Source organism: Engystomops pustulosus, chromosome 4 (assembly GCF_040894005.1).
Source record: "Engystomops pustulosus chromosome 4, aEngPut4.maternal, whole genome shotgun sequence".
In the NCBI taxonomy this organism is placed as follows: domain Eukaryota; kingdom Metazoa; phylum Chordata; class Amphibia; order Anura; family Leptodactylidae; genus Engystomops; species Engystomops pustulosus.
Window position 1 is genome coordinate 203,637,154 of NC_092414.1, and position 14,147 is coordinate 203,651,300.

General features: G+C 48.4%; 2 protein-coding genes across 7 annotated transcripts in view; one reads left to right on the forward strand and one right to left on the reverse strand.

Annotated features, from left to right (window-relative positions):
- The window catches only part of PDE4A (phosphodiesterase 4A), an 873,456-nt gene that overhangs the window by 377,196 nt on the left and 482,113 nt on the right, over nucleotides 1–14,147 (forward strand). The gene's annotated exons all lie outside the window — the stretch shown is intronic.
- On the reverse strand, nucleotides 4,942–13,218 carry LOC140128095 (ribonucleoprotein PTB-binding 1-like). Of its 4 annotated transcripts, none has more exons than XM_072149479.1 (15): nucleotides 12,686–13,218; nucleotides 11,800–11,866; nucleotides 10,414–10,877; nucleotides 8,701–8,892; nucleotides 8,472–8,616; nucleotides 7,599–7,696; nucleotides 7,410–7,521; nucleotides 6,569–6,726; nucleotides 6,380–6,473; nucleotides 6,178–6,296; nucleotides 6,003–6,050; nucleotides 5,806–5,883; nucleotides 5,584–5,718; nucleotides 5,433–5,516; nucleotides 4,942–5,351 (listed from the first exon to the last, which is right to left on the reverse strand). In XM_072149479.1, the coding sequence occupies exons 1-15, from the start codon at nucleotides 12,887–12,889 to the stop codon at nucleotides 5,205–5,207; spliced, it is 2,145 nt and encodes a 714-aa protein (XP_072005580.1). In that variant the 5' UTR covers nucleotides 12,890–13,218; the 3' UTR covers nucleotides 4,942–5,204. The 4 variants fall into 4 exon arrangements, with proteins under 4 accessions (XP_072005580.1, XP_072005581.1, XP_072005583.1 ...); XM_072149480.1 differs by having other exon boundaries at nucleotides 8,484–8,616; nucleotides 12,686–13,216; XM_072149482.1 differs by lacking the exon at nucleotides 6,003–6,050 and having other exon boundaries at nucleotides 12,686–13,213.

Here is a 14,147-nt window from a genome sequence, read left to right on the forward strand (position 1 = left end):
ACAGCCACATGATAAGAGGGGCGCTGTACCTGGGGAGTGGAGGCATACCCTAGCTTTATAGATCAATCTCATTGTGACTCCCATCCACAGGTCATATTAATTATGGGGTGATCTCTTCAGCTACTACATCCTCACATGCTCTGCCTAGAAATTGTCTTCTGTCCTAAATTTTTTCAAAAACTGTTACCCAAAAGAAAAATCATGAAATCCCTTCCTACTGTGTATTGTGGGATGTCCAGCTACTGGACCTCATGATGCCAGAGGATGGGGGTTGTAGTGGATGGGCTGCCACTGGCACCCACCTATGGTCCTGCCCACTTTGAGGTGACATTTTGTAAACCACCCCCTGTCTCATTGTAATGAGTGACTGACATCTTGGTTTGGGATGTGATGGTGGAGAACTGCTGTTGCTATGGTGACAGGGTGCAGCGTGGGCCTTCCATAGATCCTGTCCGCGAGGCCGTGACTGAACAGACAGCCCCCAGCAATATTGCTTCATGTCCGAATAAACTGATAACAGGGCAGTAGATGGTCAGAGGTTCTCCCACGCATTTGGTGGCCTGGAGGTGTCCTCATAAATGGCTCCTGTGTTCAATAACTTTCCTAATCGCTTTCATTGCCGACAACCAGCAGTTACTATCCGCCTCTGCACCACCTCACAACGTATAGGAGAGAAAGGTTGCGGCACGTGCAGTAGATTTAGGCCGCGTTCACACCTGCCTGGTACAACAGCTGAGGAGATTTGCCTGATGACATTGCTGTTAATGTTTATAAGACGCAGCGAGGGAAGAATTTAAACCGGAGGTGGGCCCGGCCCAATCACATGGGTTTCCAATGCAGCGCATGCAATTGGTAACCAGCACCCGGTATATTGCATTGACACCTGGTGCTGGTTACCGATCACATTCGTTTAGGGTGATTCCACACGTGGCGTTTTGACCCCTTTTTGGTCCGTTTTTAAGCAGTCTGTTAAAAACCGCATCCGTATTTGACGGGTTTTACCAATTATCTTAAAAAACCAACTGGTTCAAAATGCCACGTGTGGCATCACCATTGGTTGGAAACCCCCAAGCGAGTGAGCCAAGGCCCCTGCGCTAGCGGCGCATTAGGAAACGCAACACTATCGGCACGTGTGACCGCACATGAAGACGGGTGTATCCGCGGTCACGCATGTGCTTTTGGGCCGAGGACCGCCCCCTATGCACTAGCGTCGTAGTTATGAACGGACGCCCAGCGTATCGCGTGACCGCAACCTTAGGGTGAAGACACACATGGCGTTTTTAGGCCGTTTTTGGTTAGTGCGTTTTCAGATCGTTAAAAAACGCATGCGTTTTTGACAGGTTTGAGCAATTATCTTAATTCAAACTGGTCAAAAACGCATGCGTTTTTTAACTATCTGAAAACGGCCCAAAAACGCCATGTGTGTCTTCACCCTTAGGCTACATTCACGCGCCCTTAGGGTGAAGACACACGTGGCGTTTTTGGGCCGTTTTCAGATTGTAAAAATCTCATGCGTTTAACAGGTTTGACCAATTATCTTAATTCAAACTGGTCAAAAACTGGCCTAAAGACGCCAAGTGTGTCTACACCTTTAGCCAATCTCTGATTAGGCAGAGATTTCTGCTGTGGACTCTGATGTTCTGTGCCGACTATAATAAATCTGGAGGATCCCACTCCCCTAAAACACGCCCAAAGTGATGACTCGGAAGAATAAGCTTAAAAAATGGCAGAGATGGAGAGTTTCATATCAGGTTTCTGACAGAAGGCATAATAAATGTCCCCCAGTGTGTTTACAAAATGTCAATGTTCACATTGTATTATGTAGATGCAAATTTTCACTCTTCAGCTGTTGAAATGTATCAGTCTACCCCAGAAAACTGGAGCCATTTGCATCAGAAATGCTGCGAGACACATTTATTTGACTTGTCTGAAAAAAGGGGCATGTCCTTGGCAACTAGAAAATTCAATATGGTGGCGCAGCAAAGTAGATCAACTAATCGTGAAAGTAGGACTCGCCAGTCTAATACTGCACCAGAGGAATCATCCAGCATCAGGCACAGGGATTAATTTGGCCCACATGTAACCGCAGTATAAATAAAATACCACCCCCACCACATTATATGGCTCCTTTTCCTGACCTCATATTGTAGCCCTCATGTTAACATTTTATAGCGCGCGCCCCCCCTCCCATTTCTTTTAGGGCGGTTTGAGGTGTTGCCTCTTCCCCTGGACCACCATGCCATAGGCCGGCAGTGACTGCCCCTAATCCCGCCCCCTCATGAATACGCCCAACTACTTTGATAGCGGTCCGGCATTCCCAGTGTACAGCGCAGCAGTGTTTTCTAGCGTTATCTGAGGTTTCTGAAAACTCTAGCAATAACACTGCTGGGACTGTTGTAGCACTAGGAGACGCTTACTTTAGTAATCAGCTCCTAGTGAAGTTTTTACAGGTGACAGGTCCTCTTTAATAGGCTGTTAAGGAGGAAGAGGTTAGTTAGTGTATAGTGTAACAGCCTGTGAATCTACAAGATCCTGCCAGAGGTGGCGTACACCACTATGTGATGTGCTTGTTTTACAAACCTTCTTCCTGGTGGTAGATTTCCTTTATACCATCAGGAGGCTGCTGTGTCACCCCTGTTGTAACCAAGTCAAAATGCCCCCACACTTTAACCATCTAGGGGACAGCATGAGGAAGATACTGGCCAAGACTAGACAGAATAAAACATGCACAAAAACACTTTCCATAAAATCTTTACTTTCAAACCCATTCAAAAAATTGCAGCAAGTAAAATCAGTCATATACAGGACAGATACAAGAGAAAGCGCTCCATCTGAAGATCACCATGAAGGTTCCTCACCAATTACTCAGATCATACAATAGACAAATAAAAACCCAAAATCCTCCAAAAGTTGTGACATGATAATAGTAGTTTTACGGCTTGTGACTTGATCCTGCAAGACACAGGCCTAGATTGTGTAAGACACCCCCTAGAGCCGGTGGTCTACCATCCCCTTTATGAAACCCGCCACCATTACCCAGTGGAGGCACCAATGTCCCTAAACACAGACATCCCCACAACCTTCATTTATAACCACTTCACATCTGGTGGATTTTCATTACAGGAACAGAACACAAATCCTAATCCATAAGGAGGTGGTGGCCAGAGTCCATAGGGACTACTTTTACCCATAAATTTCAACATAACCCACATAGTTGTGAACCTAGTGGTGAATCTTAATTCCTAATAAAATCTATATAGATTGTGTGTCATGTAATTTAATAAAAATACATATATTTCCTTTAATATAAATAAAGTGTATGCCCGTGTAGTGCACAAAAATAAAAAATAATTCCTCTAAAAGTGAGTATAGAGCCAGTTTATATAAACCAGACAGATGTGAATGAATCTACCAACCAATTCATTTGATATAAATAGTTTTACTTGCAATAAAAGTTACTTCCAGCGCTTAAAAACCTCGATACAAAGTCAGAAAATACACACAAAAAAAAGTCAGGAAAAAAAAAAAAAAAAAAAAAAAACACTGCAGCAAGAGGCTATAGAAGTCATGGATTAAAAAAAAAAAAAAAAAAATTACGAAAAAAGTTTTGGTTGTCGCTGTGTATCAGAGGGTACCTGGTATCTCAGCACTATCTGTACACACGGCTACAGGAGGAGGAAGAGTCAATGTGAATACAAGCAAAAAGTATCATACATCAAAAAAAGTCACACTGTATAAACTAAAACACAACACAAAGGGGTAAAAAGGCACGTCAGAAGGGGCGCAGATCTGTAGTAGTTGAGGTATAATTGTCTGAGAGGTTTCAGATCCTCTAAAATTAATAAAAATGAAAAAAAAAAAAAAGTGTCAGGTCATGATTTAAAGGAAGATTTTTTTAGGACTTCAATAAAAAAAAGGTTTATACTGGGACATATCGGCGGGGGTATCAGACTCAAAATACCCCCCACCATTCAGCTGTGTGAAGGGCAAGTGACAGCGCCACCTCCCATCTTAACTACTGCAAACATGTGTAATACCAGGCACAGCCAGACAGAAGGTATGGCGCTCTGACACAATCATTTTAATTTAGGCCTCCGCTGATTAAAGGGAATCCGATTCCAGTGTAATCATACAAAGCGGCAGACAATGTTATGTTTTGTCCCTGGAGAGACGTGTAACCACACCTTTGCTCATCTTGCTAGTAGCTTGGGGATTGTGAAAAGTGAAAGTTATAATCCAGCTCTTCAAGGGCTCTGGGTGGGTCTTTCAACACGAAGAGCTTTCTGCTGCCACATGGCCCCTCCCCTCTGCTTTAATTCGGAGCTATATCAGGATTTTGGTTGGACACTTACAGCAGTCAATCAGAACAAAGGGGAGGGGCTGTGGAACAGTTCATTGCAAAGAGTAGAAAGCTCAGACTGAAAAGATCCACCCATATAGCACTTGTAGGAGCTGTAAACCTGGATTATAACATCACTTTTCACAGCTACGCACACAGGTCTCTAGGGTCTATACCGAATACTGTCTGCATTTTATTATAAACAGATGACAGATTCCCTTTAACAGTCTGCACCAAAAATCCCCAGCAGAACACAAGTCCTTGAGCAATTCTCTTTCTATAGTTGTCAGTCGTGAATTTTCACCATTTGTTGAGTCACCCCAGGACTCTGGTTAGTAACGCTACTGCAATCTGGTGCAGCTATATCATCATCCAACATGGAGAATACCATCTCAAGGGCTTGCATTTTGTGATCACTGCTGGGAACAGATATACTGTGTATGCCAAGACAACCCCTTTAAGTAGCCTAGTACGGGTGGGGGCACTTATTTGGCTCAGAAAAAGCAACATTAACAGCGGGTACAAATGACAATTGACAAGACACTGAAAACTGAACATGAGGATGAGCAAAAGGAGGGGGAAAAAAAATTAAAAACAACCAGTACAATTAAAAACAGACAATTAAATAACCCTCAGTAATGCAGCAATACAAAACACATAAAACCTTAAATAAAACTAAGAAAAAAAAAAACAATTTAGACCGGCCGCAGTGAGGAACCTTCCCTTCTATACACAGGATCGACACCCAAGCGGCACTAGTATTGGAGTCTTAGGGGTTAATCTGCTCAGTATGAGAACGCCTCAATCTAACGCAACTGACAGAGCGGCAGGCACTTGGGTGCTGTCAGTGACGGGCGGGTGGCGCCTAGAATATCCTCTTGCGCTTCATGTAGGAGTCTGCGTAGTGTCCACCCAGGCCCTGCGAGTGCTGCCCCACGTAGCCCCCCTCCGGGCTGGGCTCAGGAGAGGGGATCAAATGCGAAAAGCCGCGCTTCTGTGCTCCGATGGGAGTCTACGGAGAAAAAAGACACAGGATTACATGTGGTTTGTGCATGGTAATAGATAAGGTATCCCTGTGCCAGGCACCACTTACTTTAAACTGGTTCCCGGATGGTAGACTCTGCTCCTCGTAATCTAATGGTACGCCCCCAGGACTGCTCGGACCCCGGCTCAGCGCCTGTGGGGATAACCCATTAGCCACACTCATCCACAGACAATCCAGGACACTAAAAGGGGGCACTCACTTTATTCAGATGCGTCTGCTGGAGTCCTGCCTGCAAGCCGCTGGTGAAATAAGAGGTAGGTGATCCTGCAGCGAACGGAGGCAGAGGGGCGGGCATGCTGCTGCTTCTCTCCCGAAACCTGGAGGGTGGGGAAATCTGCCAAACACAAACAACCGGTTACCAGCCTGAAAGAGGCAATGTAATCTAATAGGGACGGGCCGAGCGCCAGGTCTGGGCACCCACCTTACTCCTGGGCTCATAAGCACCCAAGCTTGGCACTATGTGGTCTCTGCTTTGTGAGAAGGAACGAGGGTGAAGCTCCTGAGAAGGCAGAAGGAAACACAATGACAGCAGAGGTCAAGGAGATGACACCCACAAGTAACACGCTGGACAGATGGGCACGTGGTAGAGGACAATGGGTTGTCCCATAAGACACTGACCCCAATGCTATGGTTAGTTGTTAGAGAGGCGTCTGACCACTGCGACTCCTAGGGAACAGAGGACCTGAAGTCACCCCTTAGTTTGCATTGGGTCCCAGAAGTTGAACCCCCACCGCTCAGACTCAGAGGTGAAGATACCTCAAATTACATTAACGGGATTATACAATCTGCTTACAGCCTGCAAGTCGAAGGGATAGCCTTCTGTAGGGGAGAGCATGGACTCCTGTAGTGACGCCAGGGGGATGCGGTTCCCAGGTGCCTTGTGCTTGTAAGGTGCCTGCTTGGTAGATGAAGCTACAAGAGGAGGGAACAGGGGTCAGACCATGGGACACAGGCTGCACATACAACTAGCAGTCACACAACACGTCCCAACGTACTCATAGAACCGGTGCTGGGGATCCGGCTGTGGAAGCTCAGGAAAGGACCGGAATGAATGTTCAGATCCCTGGGGGGCTCTCCGAGGAGGGACATCTGTAACAAGAAGAAAGATCCAGGTCACACTATAGCGTCTACAACAATGGGACACCATACCAGGGGTAGTAGTCACAACGGCGCAGCAAACTCACCCCTGACTCTGATGTCTTTGGGAGCCCCCCAAGCATGGAGCCCAACACAGGGGTGGGAGGTGGGCTGTCCCATTCAGGTGCCTGTGGTCCAAGGAACGACTGCAGGGAAGGAGTAGCCAAGTCAGGAGGAGGAATGCCAACTGGAGGAAGAGTGCCGCCTGGGTCAAAGCATAAATATATTAAGTGTCACATCAGCTTCAAGACCCTCATCAACTGAGAACAGGAGAGCATTTATAATGGTCGCCCGATTCCACCTCACAAGCCAGGCATGAAACATGTGATGATATACTGGGACATATCCCCCTATATACACATAGTGGGATAAGTCTGTCTGTTCCTCCCCCCCCCCTTAAATAAAGAGGTTCAAGCTGTCTCCTGACTGATATATGCTCAGCGGAGGCTGGGGATAGATGGAATATTTTGCATCCATCCCCTTAGACCAAGCTCTTGCCAGCAGGGCCCTCATTCCCATTGTACCATATGAATACATATTATGTATTAGTATATTTGTATACGTCCCCCATGACTTTTAAAGCGCTACGGAATATGATGGTACTACATAAATAAAGATCGTTCTACACCATTATGACCTCTGAGTGTGAGATGCAATGACGTAGCGCGATCCGTCTTTCCACAGTATGCGACCTATACTGTGCAGACAAAAGCAATAAAGGAGGCCTCCACCTGCCGGCAAATGTCATAATATATTATGTAAAGATGTGAATGTGGCACAAGTGGGGTGAGATGCAATATCAATCACAACCACTGTCCTGTGTATGGCAGACATCTGGCAGGGAGTACAGACATGAAAGTTCTGAGGCATCTAAAATAAGATCATTACCTAAACCAAGGTCCGGAAGCAGCGATTTTCCAGGTGGGGGCGTCAGCTGCGAGGACAGACCTAGAGCCCCGTACAAGGCAGCGAGGGGAGAGTCCCCCAGGATTCCAGGTTTCTAGAGAAGAGACGCACAGACTTACAAATGATCACAGATTTTGTAGAAAGGAGTCTGAAAGGTGTTAGGCCACCTACCTGTGTGGGGGTCTGTGCCTGCAGTGCCAGCTGCAGGAGGGTGGTGGACAGCGCAGGGTTAGTAAGAAGGGACATGGCCGGGGGTGCACCAAGGAGACCTGAGAAATATATAAAAGATTGAGGAATGACCCTACACTGACCCAGGTCATACAGACTATAATCCAACAAGCCCATAGAACTATACATAGCGGAACCGCTACAGACCCACTGTGTAATAGGCACTTAAAGGGGATGTTGTGATAAATACATATTTATGAAGGCGGTCCCCTACTTAAGAACAGCCCACTTACAGACTACCCCTAGTTACAAACAACCCTCTGGATGTTGGTAATTTAGTGTACTATAGCCTTCGGCTACAATGATCCGCTGTAACAGTATAGGAAAGCAATGTGGAGCAGCACCATGGAAGGCCAATAACTTTGCATCAGTGTCTGGAATTATTTTCTGTTGATGTTTTCATTGATTACCGTTTGGATTCTGCATGACGCTATGATAACTTTGTAGGAGAAATAGCGATTCCCCCCCCCCCCCCCCAAAAAAAAGATCCTGCTAGAACAGCCATGAGGGTTAGTAAGAAGGGACTATGGCAATTTAACAGTTAAAACGTTTGCTACATAACGCACCACAACGCATGCATCACTCGCTTCTAAGGATGGGGACAGGGCTGCATTCACACACTGCAGTTCAAGTTCTGCTTTCAGTTGAGATGTGGATTTAGGTCCCGGTTACTCATTGAGCAGGTGAGACATTTGGATCAGGTGTCACTTGCATTTGGTGCAGGTATTGATTTTACAACAAACAGCCCGAATGAAGCTCTTTACACTGCAATGTGTGAACGCCGCCTGTAGCCTGGCAGTGTGGCGCAGTTATTACCAGGATGCAGACCTTGCTTGTTTCCAGCGGCGGCTCCATTCAGCAGTGGGTTGAGCAGCAGCTGGAGGGTGGCCGGAGACCCCAGGCCGTTCAGCAGCTGCAGGAGGTTCGGTTCGGGCAGGAGACCGTTCCCACGATTTAATGCCTTCAAAAAAAAAAAATAACATAATAAACACCCGCTCCTTCTATACTGTGACTAGAGCGTCAACCACCACCCGTCCACACTCACCGTGGCTTGTGCTGCGATCAATGCGGCCAGCGTGCTCCTTCCTGGAGGACCCGGGGCACAGAAGGAGACGCGGACCTGGCCCCCGGCCACCATGGAGTTATCCATCTGCTGCTGCACCACTTCTGTCACCATGTCAGAGGCGTATTCAACCACCGCAAAGCCTTTATACTGCCCGTCCTGCCCATACGCCAGCTGCAAGAGGGAAGGCCACAATGAGACTCAAGCCTGACACTAAAGAGTTAAAACGCTGGCAGCATAACGCACGTCAGCCCAATTCAAGCCTCTCCTCTTGTCCCTTCCATGGTCTGAGTACAATATACAGGTTACATGGCTGCTAGGACAGACCACTGGGGTCTATAGAAGGGATGAGCCCCCTCTAGTACAGACAGGACAACACGCACACCGCTGCTGGGAAATAAAACAGGGCTCAGCCGACCTTCACAAGTGTCCAAGGGGCTTTATATAGTTTAGATGTAACTCACAACCTGCACTGTATGCGGCAAGACAAGGGTTAACCAACACACTCAGCTTAGCTCCCTACATTGAGGTGACAAGCTCATGGGACGTGCCCTAGCACCTTTAAGACACATTGGACACATCCAAAAACATTTGTGTACGTGAGGCCTTAGACTGTGTCCGCTTTAAACCGCCCCCCCCCCCCCAGACTGTATCCACCCACCACATCGACCTGGAGGACAGATCCTCTGTAGACATCATGCAGCCGAGGTGAAGTACCCCAGCACGGCCACTACACAGCGTACAGCGCTATAAGCTCCAGCCAAGGGCTCAGTCACATGAACGTGACCGATCAAGGAATTCCTGACCGAATACAGCTGCAGAGGACGGGCATCTTCAAATTAAATATAATAGTCTATAATAGTCTTTCCACTATACAGTAGTTTTGCAGGGGCTCCTTGCATCATATTGCCAAGATACAGTACTGTGTCCTCCACACTGCGGTCAGTTGGAAAACCAACCCCCTTGCGTCCTGCGACTCATGGAGCGACCATGCCCATTGTGTTTTGGACTTTAGAGCACCGAATCTAGCAGTAGGGGCCCAGGTTTTGAGCGCCAAATCAGATATTACTAACCAATCTAAGGGATCAAATATTTCATAACATGCCCCTTTAAAGGAAACCCATCATAAAAATCCATTTTTGATTTTATGCATGGATCCGGGCGATGTGACTGTGGCAATGTTTGTTATGTGAGGCCTTCTTTTAAGATCAGCTTAAAATTGTGCTCTGAGGGGTGTTACCACAGCACCTCTGTTAGCTTCATAGGCTGTTACAGTGAGATGCGGAAGCTCCTGCACAGTACGTCAGGCAGAAGGAGGGTTGAAGTGCTGAGGGAGCAGGAAGAGAAAGTATCACAGCCTTTGAAGCTAAAGAACAAAAGAGTTCTGGTGACATTCCTGCCCGAGAGCCCTTCTGCCTCATTTCCATGATTTTAAAAGCTGATTTCAGGAGGAAGGAGGCTGAGGATGACCAATATAAGATTACCGCAGTCACAGCGCTCTTCAGCCAAACACATCTGGGTTAGGCAGGGCCGAAAGTTTGGGTCTGCTCCTCTCTACCCCTGGTTTATGTTGCTTGATTTTGATGGTAGTTACTGAAGTGGAATCCATAAACCTCCTTAACAAAAGTTATTCAACCACATCAGTCCGAATCCTACAGGACAACCAGGTACCAATACAGTGCCAGCGCTGCCCACCTGACAGAAGGAGGGTGCGCAGACTTTGGAGAAGGCCTCCTTCAGCTCCAGGGGGTCGCACTCCTGCAGGCGCTCCACACACAGGCAGCGGGAGTGCAGGAGCTCGTAGCTCAGCTGGCTGACATCCGACCAGTGGACATAGAGGGTGCGGGAGCCCAGCTGTCTCCCCAGCAGGTCAGACTTGGCGCGGGAGGCAGAGTCCTTCTTCATGTACTCCACAAATCCATAGCCCTTGGGTTCTCCGCTCACCCCGCTGTACACCAGAAAGCAGCGCTCCACGTTACCAAAGGGGCGCACCAGGTCCTCAAACTGCTGCTGGGTGTAGCCGGAGGGGAGGTTGGCGATGCAGAGGAGGGCGTCCGTGGGCTGCAGCTGGACCGAGATCTCACGGTCACGGAGGCGGCTGTGGTGGAAGCGGCGGATGGCAGAGTCAGCCTGATCCCCATTCAGGAGGGTGACAAAGGCTGCGGGACAGGAGAGAAGAAGCCTGGAGTAAGCACATCTCATCAGCACAACGCTGACCCACAGGTCACATGACTAAAGGACACCTCTGACCCACAGGTCGCATGGCATGTATGTCACAATACAGGTCACCCCAATCCCTGACAAGCCATCAGCACCCACCCAAGGGGTCATCTGCCATCTCTTAACCCCTTGAAGGCCATAGGCAAGAGCTGTGCAGTCATAGTAGGACTATTTATATTCCAGGATACAAAGAAGAGGATCCTCACACTGCTGTGCTCTGAGCCTTCTCTACTGAGATCAGAGCACAGCTTCTCGATTTAGGGGGATAACACTACAGAGGGAGCTGGATGGGTCCTGGAAATCTCTACTACTACACCAGATGGGAGGGGATGTGAAGGAGGTTCAGAGCAGGGAGCCAAGGACACAGCAGTGTGAGGACGTTATCCCAAAAGCTACAGTCCCAAAATAAACAACCCTCAACTACTGTCCTACTGCTATTAACAAAGCAGTATGATTGCACATGCATCCCGGGACAATACTAAACATTGCCTGCAGGGAGATAAGAGCACAGCAGTGTGAGCCCCCTCACTTGGAGAATCTAAAACCCTGAAATATAAATCCATATTACACTATACTACTGCTATACAAAAGTGCGATTACACAGATCTCTAGGGACAATAGCCAACACTGGTTGAAAAGAGCACAGGGGACAGCAGTGTGAGGATACTTACACTGTGCTCTTTGAGAAGCTGCAATCCTGGAGTACAAATCCAGAGGTCACAGTCCTGCTGCTACTAACACATATGTATGATTACAGAGGCCTCCAGGGACTGTGCCCGGTCAGGGTAAAAGTGCAGAAGAGTAGGGGCCAGATACTACACATGGGCTCCCCGAAGCACCAGACGTGCCCCCTCTCCTTACCGGTGCCCTTGTATTTATCCACAAAGCAGTACTTGAGCTCGTAGTCTCCCAGAAGATCATGAACCTCCTGAAACAGAAGAAAAACAGATCAAACACGACATCAGAATCTGGGAAAGCTGGGTGCCGACCACTCAGGAGCCTGGGATTAGCGTACACATGACAGGGGGCGCCGCTGATCCCTGCACAATGACAGAGCACATGACATTTATCAGCCTCCGTCTCCCTCCGGACTATTTTTACTGGAAAGGGGATAGGAATAGAAGAGCAGCTGGCGGTCACGGAGGCTTCTGGAAGAGCTGCGGGGACTACCCCTGGAGCAGGGGGCGCCACCTATGTCTGACCCCCCCCCCCCCCTAGGGTGACGGCATCCTGCATGCGTCTGGAATGCACCCATTGTCAGGAGGCCGCGAGAGGGGTGCACAGAGCACAGAACAGAGTGACACAGCAGGGTCGGGACATGTCATACGTGAGGGGACATGGATACACTATAAACAAGAGCAGGGCATGCTGGGAGTTGTAGTTCCCTACTCAATCACATAAATATGGGCTAAGAATAATAGGGAGTCCTGGAAAGGACTTGTGTATAGCAGGACCACCCCTCTGATAGGGGTCAGCGACTACAAAACATGACCCAGTGTGGTCACATGACCTAATTACCAGGCAGGTAAGTACATGGAGAGGGGTATCAGCAGTTACAAAGCTACAATTACATGTATTTGTACAGGGCACAGCAGATGGTACAGTCCACACACAAGTCATGCTAAGAGGAAGCATCAGAGATGGAGCTCCCCTTTAAGGAAGTTTGTACCGGTTCACATAATGACACATTTTGATAAGACGCATGATAGACGCATGCGTTAGTTGGGCGAGGCACACGGGCACGCACCTGGTTCGTGACGTCTGCCGGGAGACCCTTGATGAGGATCTTCCTGCGGTTCTTCACCTCCCGCTTCATGCGCTCCACCCTGCTGCGGATCTCGTGCGGCTCCAGGCGCCGCTCCCGCTCGTCGTCCCTCAGGAACACGTCGTCGTCCTCCTTCCCCGCGCAGGACGCTCCCGCGGCTCCTCTAACGGACACGGCGGCCGCCATCTTTGACAGCTGCTTCTCGTCTACCTGAGCACAACACTGCACGGCCCGCCGCTCATTGGTCGAGTTTAAACCGACAGACGAGGGGCGCTCTGATTGGACGCTCAGGACGCCGCCACGCCCACCCCTCTACAGCTGTCGGTTGGGTACCGGTGGGCGGGGCGCGTGACGTCAGAGCAGCACGTGAGAATCGCAGGGTGGTAGAGCGGTCTGGAAGCGTGCGGCTTGTGTGCGGCTCTGGAAACCGGTGTCACCTCTAATCACAATGAGCTCTGATCAGAGTGCGTTTAAGTTGTTTTTTTTTATATGCAACAGTGTAGTAGTGATAACAGCTTCTCTCAATGACATGGCCTCATCTGCTTCTGCCTTTACAAAACTGCATCTGACAAACCGAGCGTGTGAACGCAGCCTGAGAGTGACGTCTGCACCGTGCTCGTGATGCAACAAATTAATAATGCACATCCCGAAAGGTTCTAGAATGGATGCAATTGTAGCAGAACCTCAGCTGTAAGATGTAGGAGGAGTCATCGAGTAGCAGTGGATGGGGCTTTATAAATGGTAAAGCATTAAAGGGGGAGATTAGAGATGTATCCAGTGGGCACCGTCAGCAAGCAGAGTTATTATAAATGATAATATTAGAGACTAGATATGTATCCAGTGGGCACCGTCAGCAAGCAGAGTTATTATAAATGATAATATTAGAGACTAGATATGTATCCAGTGGGCACCGTCAGCAAAACTAGGGCAAGTCTGACATAGCAAATACGCACCATGTCCACCCACCAAGCTACCACCGTGCCTCTACGTCCCCTCCAAACTGCTGTAGAATCTGTGGTAAATTCCCCCATAGTGTCTACTATGATGCTTGAGGGCGGCAGTGGTGACAAGTATCAGGGCTCCCACATCCTCGGCCGTCACTCTGCTCTGGTTGTATGCGCCAGCATCAGGACCTGGAGTAGTGAATACATCTGACAAATAGCTCCTGCTTCTTCTGCTACTTAGTGCTGGGGTCTCCAATATTATTTTCATCGTCTGCTCTGGGGTCTCCAGTATAACTATCAGCTCTGGGGGTGGGGGTCTCATTATTATTATCTGCTTTGGAGTCTCTAGTATAATCATTAAAGGGAACCTACCACCACGGATCTACCTATAAAGGTAGATTGGGTGGTAGGTGGATCTATTGGACATGAGGATAGACCTTTTAAGGGCTAATCTACACGTTCCCGCAATCTTTTAATAACTTTACATTCCCTAATATGCA

What these genes read in the sequence shown, in the direction of transcription:
- LOC140128095 (XM_072149479.1), bottom strand. Translation starts at nt 12,889, where the DNA reads ATGGCGGCCGCCGTGTCCGTTAGAGGAGCCGCGGGAGCGTCCTGCGCG. An exon ending in TGATCGCAGCACAAGCCACG is followed by an intron (nt 8,617 to 8,700) that starts GTGAGTGTGGAC and finishes TTTTTTTTGAAG; the next exon opens with GCATTAAATCGTGGGAACGG. An exon ending in CTTATGAGCCCAGGAGTAAG is followed by an intron (nt 5,719 to 5,805) that starts GTGGGTGCCCAG and finishes TGTGTTTGGCAG; the next exon opens with ATTTCCCCACCCTCCAGGTT.